This window comes from Xyrauchen texanus, chromosome 37 (assembly GCF_025860055.1).
Source record: "Xyrauchen texanus isolate HMW12.3.18 chromosome 37, RBS_HiC_50CHRs, whole genome shotgun sequence".
Lineage (NCBI taxonomy): Eukaryota > Metazoa > Chordata > Actinopteri > Cypriniformes > Catostomidae > Xyrauchen > Xyrauchen texanus.
The window spans coordinates 6,101,991-6,128,348 of record NC_068312.1 but is presented as its reverse complement, the minus strand read 5'-3'; the positions used below and the strand labels follow the sequence as shown (position 1 = coordinate 6,128,348).

The window sequence follows — 26,358 nt, the reverse complement described above, 5'->3', positions numbered from 1 at the left end:
TCAGATCAACACGGATGGCTAAAAAATGCTAGTATTTCCTCATACTAGAGTTTATCTCTTTCTTTTTTTTGTATATATGTATCGGACTGTTTGTGTTTTATTTTGTGAAATTGACCATCCGACTCATTATCCTGCTCATTACAAGACAACTTGCCAAATAAAGAAAGAAAAAAATGGATATAAAACTTTGATTTGAGTTGAAATTATTTTATTCGTTTACTTGTTGAGATTGCACTGTAAGCAGGAAAGATGACTCACAATACCCGAATGAGTGGTCTGAAATGTCTTAAACTCCAGATTTGCAGTTGTTACTCAGAGTTATCAGACCACTAGATGGCGTCATTGACAAATCAAAATCAAGTCCTCTAGAGTGCCTTGTAATAATACAACTTGCATCTGCACAGACATTGACATGAATGAACAGGTGAACTTGAACGGTTACGTGCTAGTCAGAATGCTTCGTGAACACGCTGTTTCCTTAACGCTCTACACGTAACGGAATATCCTAACTGTCAAAACGTGAGTAATTCACTAAAGAAGTACCTTCTAAATAGTAGCTCGGACTTCAATATATTCAATGTATGCTATTATTTGAGGAGCTCAGGTTTTCAGGGCAATTTTCACATGTTTATTAATCTTACATATTAAACATGCAAATCTTAATGTTTATACGTTTAAATAATTGTAATTATTGTACTTATGGTTTGATGCATGTTTTTGTAACTACAATGTTATTTATGTCGATTACCATATGGCATTTTAGTAAATTTGAATAAAATTAATGGATCTTGACTAGGGATGCACCAAAATTACAATTCTGGGCCGAAACCGAAAATCCAGGATGCACTTGGCCGAAAACCGAAACCAAAATTAACTGTTGTTCCCTATCGAGAGGTCTCTCCTATTGCGTAAGTGGCTTACGCTATGGGAAAACTCAGTTTCTCGAGAAATATTGAAGTCTTTATGTAAAACGCATTGCAGCTGCACAGCAGACAGTAATGAGCGAGGCAGCTTGGTCATTGGCTGTGCTGCGGCAACTGCTCGAACCAATGACGGAGCGACTCTGAACGCAGCGACCAATGGCGCTACGCTGCTCAGGCTCAGAGCCCGCCGAAATTAGCATAGCCAGGCTATATAATGGGCACCCCGTCATGCGAGTTCCTTTAGATTTAATCTCCTTCAGCGAAGACCTTCTCTTCGCTGGATCCTCCAGATTGTTGGAGACTTTCGCTGTCGAAAAGCCTACAGCAGGACTGCTGAGAGGACGCTGGCGCCTTCAGCCGCCTTCGAAGCCTTCTGCTACGCCATCCGGCACGCATCGCATATCCTTTACTGCAAGCGCTCGCCCCCGCAACGCTTTTTAAAGTAAAAGAGCAATTTTTCAAGGCGTTGTTCCAAATGCCTTCAGCCTGCGCCTCATGCAGAGGCCCTCTTCCTGACAGAGATCGGCACGTCATTTGCACTCGCTGCCTGGGACCGGACCACGCAGAAGCTGCACTCAGATGCCCCGAATGCGACTCCCTGGGCCTCGCCGAAGCTGCGCGCTCGCTTTGCCGCTTTCGCCGCAAACCAGCCTGCTTCCACCGTGCTGCCACCTCTGTTCGAGCCGCGCAAGAAAAAGCGCCGCTCACAGAGGCTGCCGGAGCACGTAGACTTCGGTGACGTCACGCCAGCCCAGTCCCCGCGTGCGTCGCCGCTACCAGAGATCTCCCCGCCGCCAGTCCATTTCACGAGAGCGGACCTGCACCCCTCCAACAGAGCGGTGGGTCTCGTCTCGTTTGGCACGTCAGGGGACGACGATGAAAAGGATGACAGCTTTTCTATTAACGCTGCAGCCGACGACTGGCTGGGCTCGTTCGACCCCGCGCCATCGACATCAGCGGACACGAGCGCGGGCACCAGCATGGACTCTGAGATCGTCCGTATCCTGTCCAAGGCCGTGGAAGACCTCGGGCTCGACTGGTCTTCTCCAGAAGAACCCGCCCGCAGCCGGCTGGACGAGTGGTTCCTGCAGGGGCGCCGGCAGGCCCCCCGACAGAGACCCTCTCCTTTCTTCCCCGAAGTCCACGACGAACTCACGAAGTCGTGGAAAGCCCCGCACTCTGCTCGCCTAAAGCCTTCTTTTTCTTCCTCGCTCTCCTCAGTGGACGGCGCGAGAGAAAGAGGCTACGAGGCAACTCCGCCCCTCGAGGAGGCCGTGGCCAACCATCTGTGCCCACCCTCTCATCCCTCGAAGCCCTGCATATCCACGTCAGCTCTCGCCGGTCGCGCATACGCCGCCGCCGGCAAGCTGCATCAGCGCTTCACTCAATGGCGGTTTTACAAGTCTATCAAGCCAAACTTCTCCGCACCATGGACGAGTCTGGACCTGAACCTGAGGCTTTCAAGGACCTGCGCAGCGCCACGGACGTAGCCCTGCGAGCCAGAAAGGCCACCGCCCAATCCATCGACCGGGCCATGGCTAACTTGACTGTCCTTGAGCGCCATCTGTGGTTGACGCTAACGGAGATGAAGGACGCAGATAAGGCGCCATTCCTTGACGCGCCTATCACTCCGAGCAGCCTGTTCGGACCGGCGGTGAAAAAATTCGCTGAGCGCTTCACTGAGGCCCGGAGCCTCGTAAGTCTTCCTAGCAATATTAAGAAAAAGAGAGAGTACGTGTCTCGCAAAAGCCGGACCACTCTCTCTCAAACATGTAAAACATTACCCAGTCCCCTTACAGGCGGCTGGAAATGTCTATACAGCAGTCAATGGGCCAGTCAAAGAACTCGCTCACCTGCAATCAAACGCCGTTTTTACGGCGACACACAAATCACGAAAAGAGTCATTTTTTGCCTGTCACTAAGGGTTCACATGTCCACACTAAAGTGCGCATTCCCACATATCAATACTGTCCAAACAGTGCCAAATACCTCCCCAGTTCAGGCTGGACATCCCAAAAATGTAGATCGTGTGCCTATTGTCATGTATGCACCACTACACACAAGCACTGTTCCCACAGTTATAAACACTTCCCCAGTAAAAACGGGAAATACTATAAATGTAGCGCGCATGCCTGCTGTACTGCACGCACCCCTACACACAAACACTGTATGCATAGCCAAGAAATCCCCGCCGCGAGCGGAAGACTTTATGGAAGTGGTGCGCGTGCCTACTACAGTATGTGCACCCCCACCCATAAGCGCTGCCCATACAGTTCCAAACAGCTCTCTATCTCATGCCGCAAGCATCACAGATGCAATGCGCGAGCCAAGAAACTCCCCGCTAAATGCGATGTAATTATGATGTATGCACCCCCACCACAAAACTCTGTTCATACAGTTTCAAGCATCTCTCCGACTCATGCTGCGAGCATCTCGGAGATAGCGCGCGTGCCTGTACTCTCACACGCAACCCTGCACTCGGCACTCAACACGGCTGCTCAGCGCGCACCTGCGCCTCTGAGAGCTGTAGACTCTGTGTTAGCACAAGGCAATTTGCCGGTGGGGCCCATACGTCACTGCGACACGCCCGCAGCCAGAATTCAGCCCATATCTGTGCGAGCAGAAGCCTGGGAAAAAATCCCTGACATGCTGAAATGGGTTTTGAACATAATAAAACACGGTTACTCACTTCAATTCGCTTGCAGACCGCCCCGCTTTTCAGCTGTGGTCGAGACGAAAGTGAGGAAAGATGTGCACATGTTCTACGCACCGAGGTGCTCAAACTGATAGAGAAGGGCGCTATAGAAACTGTTCCTCCCTCTTTGAGCGAGGCGGGTTTTTACAGCTGCTATTTTCTCGTCCGAAAAGGACGGTGGCCTCCGCCCCATCCTAGATCTCAGACATCTGAACAAAGCTTTAATGATTCGCTCGTTCAGAATGTTAACGACCAAACATATCCTCGCGCAAGTTCGCCTCGAGGATTGGTTTCTATCAGTGGATTTGAAAGAGGCTTACTTTCACGTTCGATAGCGCCTCATCACAGGCCTTTTCTGAGATTCGCCGAGGGACAGTCATACCAGTACACAGTACTACCATTCGCCTATCATTGGCCCCCGTACATTCACAAAATGTATGGACGCTGCACTTTCCCCTGAGACAGCGGGAGTGTGAATACTGAATTACCTCGACGATTGGCTAATCATAGCACAATCAGAGAATCAGTTAACGACGCACAGATCTTGGATTATCAGCCATCTAGAATGCCTGGGTCTGAGAATCAATTTTGCAAAGAGCGTGCTATCCCCAGCCAGAATATCTCTTTTCTGGGAATAGTGCTAGACTCAGTGCAGATGACAGCGCCTCTCATCAGAGCGCGCTCTCTATTCGACGCCTTGCAACATCATTCAGAACGAGCGCCGACGCTCGCCAAATGATTTCAAAGAATGCTCGGTCTCATGGCCTCGGCATCAGCTGTACTCCAGCTAGGATTGTTGCACATGCGCCCTCTCCAGCTGGCTCAAGAGCCGTGTCCCCACTCACGCGTGGCGCTCGGGCCACTTTTTGATCAAAGCGAATCACGGCTGTATAAAAGCCCTGACGCCCTGGAAAGCCATCAACTGGTATCAAACTGGCGTGAGTTTGGGCGTGAATACGCGGAGAAAAATGATCACGACAGATGCCTCCAAAATAGGATGGGGGCCCTTTACGAGGGCAGGCCTGTCTCCGGCTTTTGGTCAAACCCGAAAAGCGCCTACACATAAACTGTCTGGAAATGAAAGCGGTCGCCTTGGCTCTCAGAGCCCTGCTTCCGTACCTGAAAACGAACACGCCCTGGTCCGAACGGACAACATGACGGTAGTTTCAGTATATAAATCGCCAGGGTGGACTCAGGTCGAGCTCCCTGCACTCTATGGCCAGGAGCTCATCCTATGGTCACAGCACCACCTGCGCCGCTAAGAGCAGCGCATGTGCCAGGCTCCTGAACCAGGGGCGGACATGCTGTCCAGAGACAAGGTTCTCCCAGGGGAATGGTCTCTCCACCCCCTAACGGTTCAGTGGTTATGGCAAACCCTTGGCGAGGGAGAGGTCGACCTCTTCGCCTCCAGGGAAAATGCGACTGCCCCTTTTCTTTTCAAAAGCACGGACGCCGCTGCCCAGGTCTGGCCGAGCCGCCCCTTGTATGCTTTTCCCCCGATCGCAATGCTACCTCAGGTCATCAGTTGGATCAGGGAGGTGAAATGTGCAGTGCTCCTGGTAGCCCCACTCTGGAAAAACCAGACATGGTTTCCAGAACTGATGCAGATGATGCAATCTGCCCCATGGCCGATTCCGTTGAGGCTAGACATCCTCAGGCAGGCCAACGGGATGATTTTTCATCCCCGCCCCGATCTGTGGGCCCTCCATGCATGGCCCCTCAACGGGTTCCCGAGAACCTCCCCAGTGGAGTTTTGAGAACCATCACTGAGGCGCGAGCGCCTCTACGAGGCTTTATATGCCCAAAAGTGGAAAGTGTTCAGCGACTGGTGTGATACCAAGAGCTTGAACCCCAAATCGTGGCGAGATACCAAGTGTACTCGCCTTTTTGCAGGAGCTGCTGGAGGCGGGCCGCACACCCTCCACGCTCAAAGTCTATGTGGCTGCCATAGCGGCATCACACAATCCTGATAAAGGACATTCATTAGGGAAAAACGATCTAATCATTCGTTTCCTAAGAGGCGCTAGGAGGATGAACCCTCCTCGTCCCCCCTCGGTGCCGATCTGGGACCTGGCCACGGTCCTGGACGCACTCAAGGGTGCCCCGTTCGAACCTCTCCGAACCGTGCACCTTAAACAGCTCTCGCTCAAAACCACGCTCTTGCTGGCACTCGCTTCAGTCAAGAGAGTGGGCGACCTGCACGCGCTGTCATCGAGAGCTGCTTGCCTGGAATTTGGACCTAACGACTGCAGAGTTATCCTTAGGCCAAAGCACGGGTATATTCCTAAAGTGCTCTCTACACCCTTCAGAGTACAGGTGATCTCTCTGGCAGCGCTATCGTCCCCAGCAGACGAAAGCGACGCTAATTTACTCTGCCCGGTCAGGGCGCTCAGAGTATATTTGGAACGTTCTGCCCTGTTCAGACAGATGGAACAATTATTCGTATGCTTTGGCGGCCGCACTAAAGGTCTTTCAGTTTCAAAGCAAAGAATATCGCGCTGGATAGTGGATGCTATAGCACTGGCTTATGAAGCCAAGGGCCTTCAATGCCCCTTAGGCGTCAGAGCTCACTCTACCAGGAGCATGGCCTCCTCGTGGGCGTGGTCGAGTGAGATACCCATTGAAGATATTTGTGCGGCGGCAGGCTGGGCCTCGCCTTCGACATTTATCAGGTTTTATAACCTACAGGTCCCCTCATTACATTCCAACATTCTATCAGCCTGACTATAGAATGGAATAGAGTATGTATATGCTGGGCATTGTCTCCTCCCTTATAAGGTCCGTCTCTGACCGACTTAGAGGATTTTTTTATGCGTAACAGTACATAGAAAACTCAGTACATAAGATATGTGCTTGTGTTTGTACAATGAGCGCCCCACCTTGGGGCAAAGGCGCTCTGTTTTATCCCATTATATAGCTCGCCGTTGGCCGGCTCGTGGAATAATCACTTTGCTTTAAGGCTCAGGCATCTGCCTCTGGCTTTATAGAGCGAAGTCAGCATGCACGGCGTTTTGCAGGGTGTTCCCATAGCGTAAGCTTCTTATGCAATAGGAGAGACCTCTCGATTGGGAACGACTCGGTTACTAACGTAACCTCGGTTCCCTGAGAGGAGGGAACGAGTATTGCGTAAGCTGCCGTGCTTGTGCTTGGTCAGTTCGCTTCAGTCGATTGAACCTAAAGGAACTCGCATGACGGGGTGCCCATTATATAGCCTGGCTATGCTAATTTCGGCGGGCTCTGAGCGCGCGAACTCAAGGCGCGCGCCCATTGGTCGCGTTCAGAGTCGCCCCGTCATTGGTTCGAGCAGTTGCCGCAGCACAGCCAATGACCGAGCTGCCTCGCTCATTACTGTCTGCTGTGCAGCTGCAATGCGTTTTACATAAAGACTTCAATATTTCTCGAGAAACGGAGTTTTCCCATAGCGTAAGCTACTTACAATACTCGTTCCGTCCTCTCAGGGAACCGAGGTTACGTTAGTAACAGTCGTTTTTGCGTATAATTGTATTAATATTATACTTTTTCATTAGTTTTATGAATCTGAATTGAAAAACTACAAACCAATAAAATAAATCACACTTTTATTGAAAGTAACACACCAAAATATATATTAAAACTATATTAATATTATTCTTCATTCAGTTCTGTAAAAATCTAATTTTACAGATTTTATTAACAATTATCCAAATAATGTAAAGTTTTAGAAAACTGTTATATGCAAAACAACAGTCAAGTAATGAACTTAGCTAGCATCTTTCAAAAAGTTTAAATATGCAAGTCTTTTTAATTAAAACGACAGGCAGAACACAGAATGGCATTTATGTAAACGTATGTCCAATTTAAGTGAAAATTATTGTGCAAAACAGCAGTAATTGAACTAAATCCAACCTCAACTGTAAACGACAGATGTATCATCAAGTGAAGAACAAGTGTAATGTAATTGCTATACACATCATATTGGACCGCTTTCTATTGAAGTACAAGCGACAGGTTTCTCTTCAAGAACAAAAGTTGCTAAACTTTCTGACAGTTTCTCCTGTCAGAAAGCTCATCAAGAACATGAGATGCTGCACTGAACAGTCTCTCACTCTCTGTGCTGGTGCTTGGGCAGATAAATAACTGTATGCAATCTGCGCAAGCAAAGGAAATCTGTCTTTTGTTTATGCGCCAGTAGTCAAGGGGATTGTCGCTTCTGGCAATGGGTAGTTCAGCTAGATACGTCTCAAGTTGTGGTGTAGCTGCACTAGTTGTGGCACTGCTCTGGATCGGGGCACTTTCCTGTAGATTCTCTTGCTGTACTCTGTATATTGAATTGGATGTCGTGTTTTAGGTGGTGTATCAAACCTGTAGTGGAAAAGTTCTTCGTCACCGTACCCCCTCTGCTGAACAAACACTGCAGATCGCAAATTTGATGTCCTTATCAGAAACTTTGAAGAATTTCCACACCGCTGACATGATCGGCCTTTGTTGGGCAGCACCGTGATAAGGGCTAGATCGATCCAGAGTGAAATCTGAGCACTGAGGGGTGGGGCGAGGAGGTATATATTTTCGGCTCATATTTTCGGCCTTTTTTCTCTTTCGGACAAAAACCTAAAGTGCCATTTTCGGCAGAAATTTTCGCCGCCCGAAATTTCGGTGCATCCCTAATATTGACTAAATTTACAGGACATTTTTCTTAAAAGACAAAAAAAATATTGCAAATAAAAGAACTGTGAAAATTCATATTTTGCACAACCAGTTTTACAACCATATACATAATACAAACTTATAATATGCATTATAAATAATAATTATGTCGTTGCATTGTAGCATTGCATTGTAAAGTTTTGTGTGCAGTTTGCTCTGTTGAATACTGCATATTCTGGCAAATGTTAATCTTCTGGTTTTATATAGAAAACAGGAAAAAATTTGTATTGCACACAGTACATACTGTATACTGCAGATATAATATGATAGTATTCTTTTCTGAACGTAGTGCTCAAAGAGTCCTCTTATTCCCAATAGGTTCATGATATCTTCTACCCCTTCATTCAAGCAACTAATGACAAGATCACCTTCTTGTGGGTGAATGAATCACAATCAGGCTTCTGCCATTTGTACAGAATAACCAGCCTGTTACAGCCCGGCTGCCAGCAGTGGTCCAGAGAATACAGCCCCTCAGAAGGTCAAGCAAGACACTTTAAACATAACCTTGTGTTTCTATCCAGATTCCATCATAAACACACATATGCAACTTAATTCATATCCATAATGTTAATGGCTTTCCCCATATGTTTTATTTGTGTTTAGATGATTTCAAATGCCAGATAGAGGAGGAGGTGGCTTTGACAAGTGGAGAATGGGAAGTGTTGGCCAGACATGGCTCAAAGGTTTGCTATGCTGCTATTCCAGTAAGTCGATATACAAATAATTCCTCCACATACTGCCATTCTTAACACTGTGCGTTTATCTTGACATGCAGATTTGGGTAAATGAAGATACCAAGCTAGTGTACTTCCAGGGCACAAAAGACACTCCCCTGGAGCACCACCTGTACGTCGTGAGCTACAAATGTCCTGGAGAAATCGTCAGACTCACGAAGCCGGGCTTTTCTCATAGCTGCTCTGTTAGCCAGGTATGTGTGTGCTGATGCTACAGAGATGTCTTTTAAGGTCTGTTCATCCCAAATGTGATGTGACAAAACCGGGGGCTTAGGAACAGTCTGAAAAAGGGCAGTGTTGGGGCATATTCAAAATCTCATCAGCCTCTCTCTTCACACTATGACAGTTTTTGAGAATGTGATATCACTTGAAAGCATATCAACGGAACTAGTAAGAAACATCATCATTGTTTTATATAATAGAACTTAAATAATTAGAACTAAAATGTAGCAGCCTTGTATGAATACAGAACTTCTGATACATGAATTAACGTAATTTGATTGTTATATATCTGATAACAATTTCTTTAATTAGCTTTAATGTAGTTAGCTACTTTTTGTAACTTTTGGTGTAGCGAACTACTTTTAAAAGAGAAGCTTTATTGTAGTTGAACTACAAATTAGCATTAGCTTGTAGCTTGGGAGGCTAAGGTTTCAAAGTAGCTTTCCCAATGCTTTGTCAAAACAACGCAAATCACCAAAACAGTTCTCTACGAAGTTTGTGAAGATTAATTTCAGCTTGTATTCTTATTTCTTTTAGATGTGCATTTTTTTGTATCTTGTTCTAAAAATTTGTGTTGTCAATTTTCTATTGACATGACCTATCGCTTTTTATTGCTTAGACCGTTAGATATACATGACAGTCTTTTTTCATCCCTCCTTTTTATTTTATTTTATTTAGAACTTTGATATGTTCATTAGCCACTACAGTAATGTCAGCACCCCGGCGTGTGTTCACGTCTACAAACTGACGGGCTCTGACAGCGACCCTATACACAAAGAGCCGGATTTCTGGGCGAGTTTGATGGAGGCTACAGGTTAGTCCCGAGTCGTGAGTTTACAGGCACACAGCAGTACTATAGATGAGTAACTGATGCTCTAACAACATGTTTGGCTTGTATCTGTGCTGTGCAGGTTGTCCAGCTGATTATGTTCCTCCAGAGATCTTTAGCTTCCCTGCCGAGTCCGGCTTCAGACTGTACGGAATGCTGTACAAACCGCACAACCTGAGACCGGGCAAAAAACACCCCACTATCCTGTTTGTGTACGGGGGTCCACAGGTTGGTTTGGATGAAAAGTGACTCTTGAAAGAATTTATTTTTCTTTACCTATTATAGGGATGGGCAGTATGACCTACATCTATCACAGTAACTGTTAATATCACTATATAGTTCATTTTAGTGGAAATTAAACCCAGAAATGTTTTATATATTATATATTTAATAATCCAGTCAGTTTAGTACATTTCTAATTTGAATAAAAAAAAAAATTATTTGGAACTTTGATGCAAACCCAAAGATGAGTACAACTTCTAAGCAATACAAAATACACATTTATTAAGCAATACAAAAAGGCAATATATAATTTCCGTATTATTGAACATAACTTTTTGCAATTGGGAGTGGTGGTGGCGTAGTGGGCTAAAGCACTAAACTTTTAAGCAGAAGGTTGTCGGTTCGATCCCCACAGCCACCACCATTGTGTCCTTGAGCAAGGCACTTAACTCCAGGTTGCACCGGGGTGATTGTCTCTGTAAGTTGCTTTGGATAAAAGCATCTGCCAAACGCATAAATGCAATTGAACTGTCCGCTGTAGAGTTATTACAAGGGCTTTTCAAAGGATGCGTCTATGCACACGTGTCCGATTGAACTTTTGAAGCATCTCACTTGGGTTGCGTTGTGTCATAAACACTGTTTTAGGTCGCTGTTTCAAGGTAAACATAGTTTAAAACTTAGAACAACAAGTCTCGAGATCTCTGCGTTAAAATAGCATTCATCCAGCTGTTTGAACACAAGAACTGTGTCGGTAACTGGTTTGTTTCCTGTACTGCTGGATTTGTGCTTACTGCCTGCCCCCTGATGGAAACATAAAGGTTGTACTTCTACCTTGAATTGTTCTGATAGTAAGAAATATTATTTTATTACGGTCCAGGGGCATTATTACATGAGTGAATTTTTGTAACACGATACATTGACAGCCCTAGTCATAAATGAATAAGTCTGGTATCAGTGCAAGTTAAAAACTAAAGACTCAAAGTAGTAAAATTTGTATTATAAAAAAAAACTGACCATTCAGACTGTAAATACTGATTGGATGAGCTGCTTTTGATGCCACTGAAAAATAGGTGATATACAGCTGCCTATTTTCGCACTTTAAATTTTGCATTGAAGCAAGTTGCAGTGTTGCTCTGCAACTGTATACACCTAAACTCCACTGCGTTTTGACTAACAACACCCTTTTAATACGTTTTTCCTCATCACAATAAAAGCATAATATTATATCTTTCATCTGCTCTGACATTGATACGAAAACTTAAAATGCTTACTTTGTGAATGCGTCATTTCCTTAATGAACTACACACCAATGCCCTAAACTGTCTAAACATGAAGAATTCACAACTGAGTGACTTGTAAAAAGAAGCTAATACTTCAGTATATTAATTATATGCCATTACAGGTTTTCAGGACAGTTTTCTCATGTTTAATCTTATTCATTAATTATTAATCATTAATATGTTTAAAACATATTTATATTATAAGTATTTTATAAATTTTTCTAAATATTTGGTTAAAGTTTGGTCTGCTACAGTTTGATACATGTCTTTTTACACATTGTCAACTAAAATGTTTTTTTTTTTAACTAAAATGATATGCCATTTTATTCAAAGTAAAATGAACGAGTAGGACATGATGAAATATTGACTAAAGCTAAAGGTATTCGTCCCACCCTGCACTACCTGTTGGTACGCCACTGGCCATACTATTAACATGTTTGCTTGTTCTTATTTTTAGGTGCAGTTAGTGAACAACTCCTACAAGGGTGTGAAGTACCTGCGTCTGAACACGCTAGCATCTCTGGGTTATGCGGTGGTGGTCATTGATGGAAGAGGGTCATGCCAAAGAGGCCTCAAGTTCGAAGGGGCCTTAAAAAACAAAATGGTAACTAGAATTGACAGTATAGTCTCATGTAGCCACACATTTTACTTTTGGCATGAAATCTGGTCCACATATTCTGGCAAAGACACTTAAACAGGAAGAGGTTGTTTGACAGACATGTTCAATGACCAGACGCATTTCATTTTGTTCATGGCATGTTCTCAAGTTATTGACTTGAATTAAAGGTAAATATATCATACCACACAATAGATGGTATAGCTTACTAAAGACTGACCGGTAATGGTTATTAATGTTAGATACGATACTGATTATTTTTGTGTAAGTGTCCGATAACTCATATTTACTACCAATTTGTAATTCGTGTTTTATTTCTGCTTTAATCATTTATCACTAACCTCTGGTGAACTGTTTTGCAAACTAAATTGGGTCAACAAATTAATTTGACTAGTTTTAGTTGAAATACTTGTTCAAAGCCCCTCAATTAATATTTAAAATGTAAAGTCTTCTCTCATCATTTACTCACCTGCATGCCATCCCAGACTTTCTTCTGCAGAACACAAATGAAGATTTTTAGAAGAACATCTTAGCTTTGTAGGTCCAATGCAAGTGGATGGTGACCAGAACTCAGAAGGTCCAAAAAGGGCATAAATGCAACATAAAAGTAATCCATATGACCACAGGGGTTAAATCTATATCTTCAGAAGCCGTATCATAGGTGTGGGTGAGAAACGGATCAATATTTGTCGTTTTTTACTATAAATCTCCACCTTTGACCAGCCCCAACCAACAAAGTTGGTGGCTGAATGTGAAAGTGTAGATTTAGAGTAAAAAGGACTTAAATATTTTATTTTTCTCACCCACACGTTTTACAGTATATCGCTTCTGAAGACATGGATTTAACCACTGGAGCCATATTGATAACTTTTATGCTGCCTGTATGTCCTTTTTGGACCTACTGAGTTCTGGTCACTATTCACTTGCACTGTATGGACCTACAGTGCTGAGATATTCTTTAAAAATCGTAATTTGTGTTCTGCAGAAGAAAGTCATACACATCTGGGATGGCATGAGGGTGAGTAAATAATGAGAGAAATTTCATTTTGGGCTGAACTATCCCTTTAAAGAACTGATAACCAATCAAGTGTAAATATTGGTTAAAAATAAAGTTCAAACTGATTACCGGTCTATATCTATAGGTTACCTATATATATTTATACTTTCTCTCTCAGGGTCAGGTAGAGATTGAAGATCAGGTGGAGGGGCTTCAGTTTGTTGCAGAGAAGTACAAGTTCATAGACCTGAGTCGTGTTGCCATCCATGGCTGGTCTTATGGTGGTTTCCTCTCTCTCATGGGACTCATTCACAGGCCAAACATCTTCAAGGTGAGATACACTGCTGCCCCATTGAGACAACTTCATTTTAAAGGGGTAGTTCACCCAAAAGTAAACATTCCATCATTTACTCACCCTCAAGTTATTGCAAACCCACATGATTTGACTGACTTCTATGGAACCCAAAAAAGAGATGTTCTGCTGAGCTTCTCTTTCCAATACATTGAATGTGTAGACGTGTGTATTTAATGAATACAATGAAAGCACCATAAAATGAGTCCATACAACTTTTATTATTTATAAATTCATATGTTCATTTCTATGAGGATTTTCAAAATTTAGGTCATTGATCACTTTACAGTAACTTTCTGTGTATACTGTGACTAGGTTCTTCTAAACCATTTATTTTTGGTGAATCCCACCCATATACATTTATTAGAACATGAAGACTTACTTTCACCAGCAGGTGGCATCTCAAATCAACAAGAGATAAAAGATTGAAAATGTACTTACTAAAAAGTCATGACATCAATTCAGTTTATAATTTGTAATCCCTTTAAAATTGAATTACCAAAACACAATTTCACATCTGCATTATGGAAATAAGCAACACACAAGTCTTTTACTCTTTTTGAGCCTAAAATCAATAGCTGTATTGCTTATTTCTCATCAATGTTTTAAGATCTGTTAAGCATGTTGCATTCAGATATTTGTATCATTAGTGCTTCTATCAAGTGTGGAAGATAAAGTTCTTGTTATGTGCTCCAGGTGGCCGTAGCAGGGGCTCCTGTGACAGTGTGGATGGCATACGATACTGGCTACACTGAACGCTACATGGACGTGCCTGAAAATAACCAGCAGGGCTATGAGGCTGGATCTGTGGCACTGCATGTCGACAAACTTCCCAATGAGTAAGTTACTCAGGGTTCCCATTTGTCCTGGAAAAACTGGAATTTTGCAATGCAGTTTTCCAGTCTTGGAAAAGTCATTGAAAATACTTAAATGTCCTGGAAAATATTTTAATATAATAATAAAAAAAAAATCCGTTCCAACACTGTTATAGTGTTAACTACAAAAACAGTTATCTAACGTTTGTTGAGTAAATGTTAGACAATGACTGTCAGACCACAGATTTCTTTTTTTAATATTGTTTTTTATTTTATTAAATCTTTTTATGAATTCACATAATATGTGATAGCATGGGGATGTGGTCTTTACACCTCTGTATGTAAATTACATTTTCAGTAATTCAATGATCTGAGTCTGCTCATACTGCCGTTACGACATGTAGGGGCCCTGTGATTTCCACGATGTTGATCCAGTCATATAAAATGCGGAATGTCACGGAATTTGACATATTTGGGACAAAAATTTGTGTTTGAATGCACAATTAATTAAAATAAAATCATATGTGTGATAAATATGATTATTGAACCGTAAAAGGCTGTGATTTAATAAAAAATATATATATATATATATATATTAGGGCTGTCAATTTAATAGTTAATGTCGATATTCAGTGTGATTTTAATTATATTAAAAATAACGCGTTAAAAAAATGATCGCAATGCCCCCGGAGTGTAATAAGGAAGATTCCTGTGAAATGGAAGCTTGTAGTACCACCTGTTTACTCCAGAGGGTCCCCGTGGGGACCCGGGGTAGAATAGGTCCCCCTTGCTGATCGTAAGAGGTGACAAATGGGGCAACTTGTATGCCGTGAGTTGCGACTCGTGTCAGTCGAGGAAGAGATCCTGGTGCTTGAGGATTTTGGCCTGCTGCGGCCGCCATATATCCAACACATCACTTTGGCTCCTACTTCATTCAGACGAGAGGTTGGAATGGCCCATTCCAATCAATCGGCTTGTCAGGATTTGCCCTGGACTTGGTTCAGAATTACAACCAACTATTTAGTTTTCACCTCTTCCAGAAGGCACTAGCGTAGGGTCAATTGAGTAGTATAAATCTTGTATTTATATGCTCAAGTATATCATTTCTCTATCCTTGGTGTGCATCCGGTGGATTCCCGCGGCACTGTACATCCCCTTGTAGGACTCCGAGGTGGGTGAGGAGCAGAGATGATGAATTTATTCTTTCTAAACATGGCAAATAAACAAAATACCAAAAAACGGATACTGGAACAAGACTTGGAAGTCGAACTAACCACTAACCTTTTTTCTTCAAAAGAAGGATGTTGGCAAAGATTTATTTTACTTGAGTCTCTATCAATTGACAGCCCTCTCACTAAACTGTCTCCTTTTGCTATTCAGAAAGGAATCACAGGAATAGCAGGAACAGTCAAGGATATTAAAAAGCTGCGATCGGGACAAATTTTGGTGGAGTGCACTCTGAAAGCAAACTCAAGAGAACTTATTACGAGCAACAAAACTGGCTGGAGTCACTATGAGAGCATTCTGTCACCCTTCTCTGAATAATTGCAAAGGAGTGATCCGCACCAGAGAATTGCAAGACATGGATGAAGCTGACATAACCTCAGAACTGAATCATCTAGGTGTGATTGATGTCAAAAGAATAAATATAAAAAAAGATGGACAAATAATTCCAACAGGAACATACATTCTGACTTTTCACAGACCTCTCCCGCCAGAGAGAATTCAAATAGGATACCTAAGTGTCACTGTAGATATCTACATACCAAACCCGTTGAGATGTTTCAAATGTCAGAAATTTGGTCATGGTTCTGCTGGATGCAAAAATAAGGCTGTTTGCCACAATTGTGGTAAGGATGACCATGAAACAAACTGTACTAATTCCGCTAAATGTAAAAACTGTCTTGGTGACCATGCAGCCTCATCAAAGAAATGCCCTGCTTGGATTAAAGAGAAGGAAATACAAAAAATTAAACATACAAAGAAGGTGAGCTATCCTGAAGTCCGAAAACTTGTTGAAAGTCTCCCTGCCGTCACGCTGAATAGATCCTACTCTGCTGTGGTCAAACCAAATATACGAGAAATTAGTACTCAGACGGAACTGACTTGGATTTCTACAGACAAACCTCAAGTTATTAGTAGTAATAAGAATTCATCTCCACAAAAAGCAAGAATGTATGTATCCAAACTAATCCGACTCAAGATACCCAGTTGGAACAAAGAGAACCCAGAGAGAAAAAGAAATCTCAAAATTCAGTAACTCGACTACCAAACCAAGATAAAAACAGAACTTCAAAACATGACAACCCAAAAGATGTCGAAATGTCAGAACCTATGACTAGTCGAAGTCGTAGTCTCTCCCCTAAGTGTAAGAATAAAGGACTTGTACCTATCCTTCCCACTTGAAGATGAGTGATCTTTTAGTCCAGTGGAATTGTCGGGGTTTAAAAGCTAATTTTGCAGAGCTGCAACGTTTAACTTCTGTTTTGAACCCCCTTGCCTATTGTATTCAAGAGACTCACTTATCTCCAAATGATCCCCTGACTGTTAAAAATTTTAGACTGTTTAATGTTTATGGACCAAACGCACAAAGACCTTCTGGTGGGTCTGCCGTTTTGGTTAAAAAGATATTATTCACAGTCACATTGTACTGGATACCCAAATACAGGCAGTAGCAGTATGTATCACCTTTCATAGAGTCATTACATTATGCTCTATCTACATACCTCCCAGCGAAGTTATTACATTGAAAGAATTGGACAAACTTGTAGCACAATTGCCGACTCCATTTATACTTATGGGTGATTTTAATAGCCATAATCCTTTATGGGGAGAAGATCGATGTGATGCTAAAGGAAAGAGAATGGAGGATTTTATACATAATAATGACTTGTGTTTACTAAATGATGGAACCAAAACCTACCTTCATCCAGGTCATGGCACGTATTCTGCAATTGATTTGACTATATGCAGTGCTGAAATCTTTTTAGATTGTACATGGCGGGTCTGGGACGATTTATGTGGGAGTGACCACTTTCCACTTATTACCTCATTTCCTCAATCGGATGTCCAGCAAAGACCTTCAAGATGGCAACTTAAAAAAGCAAATTGGCCTTCTTTCGAAATTGTGTTATGAAAAATTTATTTCAGCAACTCAAGACAATCAGAACTCTATAGAAACTTTTACTGAAAAGTTAATTGATATTGCAAATGAAACAATTCCAAAGACATCCTCTAAATTGCACTGTAAAGCTAACCCCTGGTTTAATGAGCAGTGTAAAAAAGCTATCGGGGCACGGAAAAAGGCAGAAAGACTTTTTAATAAACAGCCTTCAATGGTTAATTTTATATCCTTTAAAATTTGTAGAGCTCAAGCTCACAGAATTTTAATTGAAGCAAAAAAGCAAAGCTGGAGACAATTTGTATCAAGTTTAACATGCTATACTCCCATGAAGAGGATCTGGAACATGATTCACAAAATGAAGGGCATTGGAAATAGATTTAATATCCAACATGTTAAAAAAACTAGATATTCTCCAGACAAAGGAAATGGATATTGCAAATACATTAGCAGAATCTTTTGAAAAGAATTCGTCCATAGAAAACTGCCTCCCTGAGTTCCAGTCAATTCGAATACAGCAGGAAAGGGAAAAATTGAACTTCTGTTCTGATAACAAAGTAGTACATAATCAACCCTTCAAGATGGATGAATTAATACACTCTTTAAAATGTTCCCATGACACTGCTGTAGGGCCAGACCAAATTCACTATCAATTCTTAAAGCACTTACCCCAAAGCATATTATCTCTTCTTTTAGATAATTTCAACTCTGTCTGGTCTTCTGGACAAATACCACCCTCCTGGAAAGAAGCAACCGTAATTCCTATACCTAAACCAGGAAAAGACCATTCAGATCCAAATAACTATCGACCAATCGCTCTTACCAGTTGCCTCTGTAAAACGATGGAAAGAATGGTAAATAATCCACTCGTTTGGACTCTGGAGTCGAAGAAACAAATAAGTGACTATCAATGTGGCTTTAGACGTGGAAAGTGCACCTTGGATCAATTAATCCGACTGGAAACTTATAATAGAGATGGTTTCATTAGAAAAGAACATGTTATTGCCGTCTTTTTTGACTTGGAAAAAGCATATGATACAACATGGAGATATGGGATTTTGAAAGATCTTTACCACATGGGTTTTAGAGGATGATTACCCATTTTTATTTCCAATTTTTTGGCTAGCAGATATTTTAAAGTCCAAGTAGGAAACACTTTGTTGGATATTCACAAACAAGAAATTGGAGTTCCTCAGGGAAGCATTCTTTCTGTCACTCTCTTCAGTATTAAAATAAACAGCATTGAGAGCATCATTGGATCTAATATATTCTGCAGCTTATATGTGGACGATCTCTGCATCTGCTATAGAGGGAAGAACATGAGTACAATTGAAAGACAACTGCAGTTATGTATTCACAAAATATATCAGTGGTCAGTTGAAAATGGATTCAAATTCTCTAAATCAAAAACAGTCTGTACCCACTTCTGTATCCAACGATCCCTTCATCTTGACCCAGAACTCTTCATTAATAGAGAACTGATTAGTGTCGTTAAAGAAATTAAGTTCTTAGGACTTCTTTTTGACAACAAAATGACTTTCATTCCCCATTTGAAAGCACTAAAAAACAGGTGTCTTAAAGCTATGAATATAATGAAAGTACTGGCAAAAACAAAATGGGGAGCAGATTACATGGTTCTTTTGAGACTCTATAGAACACTTAATTCGTTCCCGGCTGGACTATGGAAGCATAATTTATGACTCTGCCAGAGAATCATATAAGCGGATGTTGGACTCAGTACATCATCAGGGCTTATGACTCGCATTGGGAGCATTTAGAACATCGACGATGCAAAGCTTGTACATCGAAGCCAATGAACCTTCACTTCAAAACAGACGATTGAAGCTCTCACTCCAATATGCTATCAAAATAAAGGCAAATAAAACCAACCCCGCTTATTCTTCAATCTTCAACCCACAATTTACTCCTTTGTATGAGAGCAAACCTAAAAGTATCAGATCCTTTGGTATTCGTATTAAACCTCATTTGGAGAACTTGAATATAAATTTGAGCATTTTTAACCAAATACAATTCAATTCTATATCTCCCTGGAAATTAAAGAAGCCTAATATCAATTTGGACTTGACTCATCAGAAGAAAGGGGTGACCCATCCAAATGTATATAGACAGCAATATTTGGATATAAGAAACCACTTCCCCTACCATGTACCTATCTATATTCACAGATGGCTCGAAGATGGAAAACAGTGTAACGGCAGCAATGGTGACTGGAAATCAAAGCTATGGAATTCGTATTCCAAAACAGTGCTCAATTTTCTCTGCTGAGGCACGTGCTTTACTTTTAGCTCTGGAGCACATTGAAAATTCTCTGCAAAATTTTTTTATAATTTTCACTGACTCTAAATCCTGCCTTCAAGCAATGGACACTTTAAAAATTGATCATCCTCTAGTGGACTGCATCTTAACCAAAGTGGATTATCTACTAAATCAGTTCTTCAGCATTATTTTTTGCTGGGTTCCAGGACATGTTGGTCTTTCAGGAAATGAACAAGCTGATGCAGCTGCTAAGGAAGCTCTTAATCAGGAAGTTAACGAATGTCAAATCCCTCCCTCAGATATCAGACCGATTATTAACCGATACATTTTAATTAAGTGGCAAGAAGAGTGGAATTTGTGCAAGAACAATAAGTTGTATGTAATTCATCCGGAAATTTCAAACAGACTTTTTATCAATTTTAAAACTAGATTTGATCAAGTGGTCTACACCAGATGCCGTATAGGTCACACAAATCTGACCCATGCCTTTTTGCTTAAAGGTGAAGACCCAACCCTATGTGTGTTCTGTAATGTTCCCTTATTTGTCAAACATATTTTACTAGATTGTCCTGGTCTTAACGCAAGTAGAATGCTCTTTTATGAAGTTACCTCGTTAAAAGACTTATTTAATGAGATTGTGCCTGAAAAGGTTTTGGATTTCTTGTCATATGCTAATCTTAAAAAAAATATTGTATAATATGACTTGCTATCTATATTTGTTTTGTTTTTATTGTATTTATATGATATCTGTATTTATGTAATTGAATTCTTGCCATGAAAATAGCTTTGATTGCTGACATGGCATTAAACAAAACATACTACTACTACTACTCCAGAGGGCAGTAAGTGAAACTTCATCCGTATGGTAATGCGCAGTTTATACAGTGAACAAAACAACCCTTCAGCAGACGACACAATAAAACATGCGTCACATTCTTGCATTCAAAACATTTGTTGGAGCGCAAATTCGAACTAAGGGATCTCAAGATGTGTTCTAAGTATTGAACACATCCATGTCTGACGCAGGTGTGCATTGACGGGTCCTTAAACAAGCCCATAAATCTCAAATTGATTGACAAATTCACTTGCAAAATGGATTGCTGTGAACTGTATACCACTGATTGGCTTGTGATCAATAATATGGTAGTAAACAATACATTGTATTCTAAAGCTGATTTTTGTATCGTCTTATGATTAACTCTTCTGCTACAAGAATGTAATGCATTTTAATTATCTGAATATTTCATATAATTTTTAAATCATTGTGATATGAGGGGCTTTATCAGCAAATATTTGTATAAGCGATTTAATTAATCGGGACACCATGTAATTCATTTGATTAAAAATTGTAATCGTTTGACTGCCCTAATAAATATATATATTTAAAATGTACATGTGCTGCATGCTTAAATGAATGTGTGAAGCTGGCCGCTCATATGCTGAAAACACCATCATGAGCATCACAAGTGCTCTTGGTGTGTGAATATGTGTTGCAGATGACCGTGAGCAGAGTGCTTTGAAGCGTGCAGCACATACAGCCTTTATATTTATTTTAACTCTTTCCCCGCCAAACACGGAATTTTCCGGGTTTCCGTGTTTTATGTGTTATACGGTAAGGAAGACCCCTGCGCATGTTTTGAAAGAGTACGCAACTCTTTGATCAAAGAAACAGACTGCGATCGTCTCAAACATGAAGAAGTGGAGTATTGAGAAGCTCAAAATATCAGACACAAACATGCCTTTTTCTCAGCTTTTTGATAAAATAAAATCGTTTTTTTTGCCTGAAAGCAGAGGCTCAGATCTTTATTGTGATATATAGCATCTTCATATATTCATGGAAGAAAATATTCTGCGGGCCATTAAAGTTTAGCGAAAATCGTCAAAAACCCTGGCGGTGGCTGGCAACTTTTTTTTAAAAACGCTGGCGGGGAAAGAGTTAATAGGGTTTAATAATCACACTGGGACATGTGAGAAACTATCAACACACAGAAATGCCAAAATAAAAGCTCAATTTAAATGAATGCATGTAATAGGATAAAAGATGTTTAATGCAATTCAATGATTATAATAATGTATTAAAGCAATAGGTCACATCTGTGATGTTCTGTTGTGTAGCACTTCATTTGACAAAAAAACATTCCAGCGTTGTTTCGTAATGTGCGGAGGATTTTGTAGAAAATCACTTCATTTAATACAACAAATAATGCAATGTTATGTTGAAAAATTTAATAAAGTCAAATTATTATTTTTTTATTTGATTAAAGTGTTAACTAATTAATTTGATTGGACTTCATTTCTAATGTGAAATAAAATTGTGTTTTATTTTAAACCTACAATAGCCACAGTTTTAAAAACCTTTGAGTGTTTTTGCTTAAATATTACAACCATGTGGTACATAAAATGTCCTGGACAATTGTGCCTTGAAAAGAGTGGGAACTGGTTACTGCAGCCGCATTGCATTTTCTCTGCACAAAATGTCATCTTGCTGATTGGTTTCTTACACAAAAAAAAAATACATTGCCTGGAATTTGTGTTAAGATATGTGTCGTGATTTTACCCATGTATTGTAGCGAAGTAAATTATGTTCTGACATGGTAAATCTCTCCAAATCCATCAAATCATGAGATAACTGCTCAGACAAACATTCATATTGTAAACCTAACAATGCATTCAAAAAATAATCTCAAATCCATGTTTTTAACTGTTACCTTTGTTGAATTTAATTTCAATCCCACAATGCATTAATACAGCATTTGCTGCATCTTTCACTGCAGTAACCACTTTGTTTTATGTTTTTTTTCCTCCCCTCAGGCCAAACCGGTTACTTATTTTACATGGGTTCCTCGATGAAAATGTGCATTTTTTCCACACCAACTTCCTAGTGTCTCAACTCATCCGTGCAGGAAAGCCATATCAGCTACAGGTTGGGAAAAAACTATTTCTATAGAAATATTTCCATTCTGAGGTTTAAAATTCTAAATGTGAATTTCTGTACTTGGTTTGCAAAGATCTTGCAACATTGAAGCTAATATTACACAAGACTTTGGTTTATAATCTAACATTGGTTATGTGATGGAGAAATGGTCTATATTATATTTAGAGCTGTCAATCGATTAAAACGCTTTATCGAATTACATGAAATTCTGATTAATCGTATTTATAAATATTTGTTGAGAAAGACCCTAAAATAACAATGATTCAATTGACATATAATGATTAAATAATATTATAAACATAATAATCCAGAAAATTTAAATGCATTACATTATTGTGGCAGACAAGTAAATCATTGATAGAACAATATATAAAATAATATTTAAATGATAAATCACACTGAATTTACGTGTTAAATTGACTGCCCTAATTATATAATATTAACTGCAAAAATATATATTTAGGATTTACATGTTTTGATTTCAAAATAGACAGTATATTCATATTTTATGAAATTATTTCAGGTTTACCTATCATAATATATATATTATTTAAACAAACATTTGAATGGGTGTAGTTTGCACACAAAACATTTTCAAAATTGAAGTAATATAACACAAGCCTTAATCTTAATAATTTTATATTCTAACATTGATTATATGATGGAGATTATCTATATATTATATTACAGTACAAACACAAAAGAAAAACTATATCAATGTCTTGCATGCCTGAGCATACATTTACATTTGATATATTACATTGTCATGTTTGCATCTCTATCTATCCCTTACGTACATGTGATTTTCTTTTTTTTTTTTTTATACATTTTTCAAAGATTTCAAACAAACTTCTTTCACATTGTCATTATGGGGTATTTTTTGTATAATTTTTAGGAAAATAATGAATTTAATCCATTTTGGAATAAGGCTGAAACATGTGGAAAAAGTGAAGCGCTGTGAATACTTTCTGGATGCACTGTATATTATGATACACATGCACCTGTATGTGTGTATGTATGTAATAATATAGATTTATATGTGAGTGTACATACATACATTTATAAAGGTCAAAATTTTGTGATATGTCTTCTCTATAGATCTACCCCAATGAGAGACACAGCATCCGCTGTCCTGAGTCTGGAGAGCACTATGAGATCATGCTACTATACTTCCTCCAGCAGCACCTCTGATGAGGACCTCCTCCATTCACTGCCCCCAAACATATGGTGCCCCTGACCCGCCTTCTGCTCTCACGAACTCTTTCTGGAAAGAGTGTCTTTGCAACAGCCACATACAGACTTGATGTTCCCCAACAAAATGTAATTTGCGCAAGTCGCCACACTTTTAACAGGAAGAACACATCCAACAAACGGAGAACAGGCTGGTAGCTCATTACCCTCATTAAACAGATCTTTTTATTTTATTTTGAATAATGTGCCACATCGACATCCTTTTCCAACTCCCCTTGAAACACTGATTAAGTTGCCAAAATGTGTCTTTATTTTTAAAATGTCTAGTTAGTGGCTCTATCAGAACACTGAGACTGGATTTCTACATGCACATACAGACATGCTCTTATCCTGTCATTTAACTTAAGCTCCTTCAGTTCTATGAGTGCAGTCGTGTTTCGGTCCTAAATGATTTCCAGCGCCACTGTCAGCCATGTGAGTGTGGCTCTCACGCAAGGACACATCACACTACTACCTGCAGTTCATATTTTAAGTGTGTATTAAAGGAACATATTTTTTATGATGTCCTGGTCTGTTATCATTGTTGTGAACTTTTAATCCGGTAGATTTGTATTAATTTAATTTTCCGGGTTCAATAAAAGTTAAGCTAAAAGAAATAGAAACAATAAAAATCTCAAAGCATTTATGGCATAACAATCATTACCACAAAAATCATTTTGACTCATCCATCCTTAAAAAATAAATAAAAATCAAGGTGGAAACGGGGCCAATTTGTGGAGGGTTTAAAGGCAAAATAAAATTCTAACAATAATTCTAAGTTTAAAACTTTTAAAATATAATTTGAACTTTAAATAGCTGTTTTTGAGGTAGTTTTAGGGTTTACGACATGGCAGCCATGGTTACTATGATAAATCATTTTATTACTAAAATCATGTTAACACATGTTATTTACATTTTGTAACTATACTTTTGAAACGGTGAGTGTTTAACATTTCCAAATTGGCCCTTTCACTTGCCTCACTGTAATTTAGACTCCCTTACGATTTGGTTCACTTGACATTGCATCACTAAGCTGATGCTATTGGAGTGTCCTTCTACATAACAGCAATTGTAAAATTGGCTATGATGTTTAAGCCCCATCCTTTTAGGCGCGGAGCTGTCCGGTATAAAAACAGGCACGCAAACACATTTCCTAAATTTTTTTTCCTTCAAGACAGCAATTCATCTCTCATCTTAGAAGCCCTCTACATTTTTCACCATTGAAATACACGAGCCAGTGGATGGAATATTCACAAGCTTAGACTGTTCCCCTGCGCTGTTCCGGTGGAAATTTTACACCTCGCCGACCGATGCTTCATTGGTGAATGGGTCCTCGCTTCAGCAACACACCTTCTCCATGCAGCGGCCTGAGGATCATTTATTGCTATTGTTCTCTTGTTGTTATTATATATATATATATATATATTCTCCATAGCACACAAAGAGCTGGTCAGACAGTCTGAACTGGTAGGTGCACTCAAAATATTGTGTGTAGCTATTGCACAGGGCATAACAAATGCAAGGTCTGTTCCTCATCTGAATTAAATGGAGAAAAAGGCTTGAAGGTAAACCACCTGCACTCTGAAACCTGTGGTTAGTACCTTAGGCACATTGCCTTTTCTGGGTCTGACAGTGGCTTTTGAAAGACCTGGACCAAACTCCAAACATCAATTGTCAACTGATAGTGCTTGCAAATCAACGAACCGTAAAAGGCATCTCATATATTCCACTCTAGCCTGTAAAATGGTGTACATAACCTGCGTTAGTTCTGGGGAAACACGTATTTGTATATATATATATATATATATATTAGTCCCAAGCACAGCTAGGAGTGGACTCAATGACCCACAAATTGCAAATACGTGTTTCCCCAGGTGTGCCTCCTTCACTCTGTCAATGCAAAGTCCATGAGAACAAAGAAACTATTCTATTGGTTGTTTCAAAGTAGCCCAACCAGTCCTGGTTTCCAGAAATTATAGAGATTCTGAATGGCTCTCCATGGGAAATACAGCTGAGGACCAAACAATAAGCGTAAGTGCACAATCAAGCACAGGGCACAATCTGGCATCCCCAGCCCAAGCTGTGGAACCTGCATGTGTGGCCCCTAAACGGAGCATGCTAAACGTGCCAGAACTAACGCAGGTTATGTACACCATTTTACAGGCTAGAGTGGAATATATGAGATGCCTTTTACGGTTCGTTGATTTGCAAGCACTATCAGTTGACAATTGATGTTTGGTCCAGGTCTTTCAAAAGCCACTGTCAGACCCAGAAAAGGCAATGTGCCTAAGGTACTAACCACAGGTTTCAGAGTGCAGGTGGTTTACCTTCAAGCCTTTTTCTCCATTTAATTCGGATGAGGAACAGACCTTGCATTTGTTATGCCCTGTGCAATAGCTACACACAATATTTTGAGTGCACCTACCA

At 40.4% G+C, this 26,358-nt stretch overlaps 1 protein-coding gene across 2 annotated transcripts in view; it reads left to right on the top strand.

The window, feature by feature from the left end:
* The window catches only part of dpp9 (dipeptidyl-peptidase 9), a 49,301-nt gene extending 24,735 nt beyond the window's left edge, over positions 1-24,566 (top strand). For both annotated transcript variants that reach the window (XM_052108419.1, XM_052108418.1), the window contains exons 12-21: positions 8,620-8,779; positions 8,905-8,984; positions 9,077-9,229; positions 9,936-10,071; positions 10,169-10,314; positions 12,046-12,192; positions 13,380-13,532; positions 14,250-14,392; positions 22,578-22,689; positions 23,800-24,566. In XM_052108419.1, the coding sequence (XP_051964379.1) occupies positions 8,620-8,779; positions 8,905-8,984; positions 9,077-9,229; positions 9,936-10,071; positions 10,169-10,314; positions 12,046-12,192; positions 13,380-13,532; positions 14,250-14,392; positions 22,578-22,689; positions 23,800-23,892 (1,323 nt within the window). In that variant the 3' untranslated portion in view covers positions 23,893-24,566. The remainder of the gene's footprint in view (positions 1-8,619; positions 8,780-8,904; positions 8,985-9,076; positions 9,230-9,935; positions 10,072-10,168; positions 10,315-12,045; positions 12,193-13,379; positions 13,533-14,249; positions 14,393-22,577; positions 22,690-23,799) is intronic.
* Positions 24,567-26,358: the final 1,792 nt, after the last annotated feature.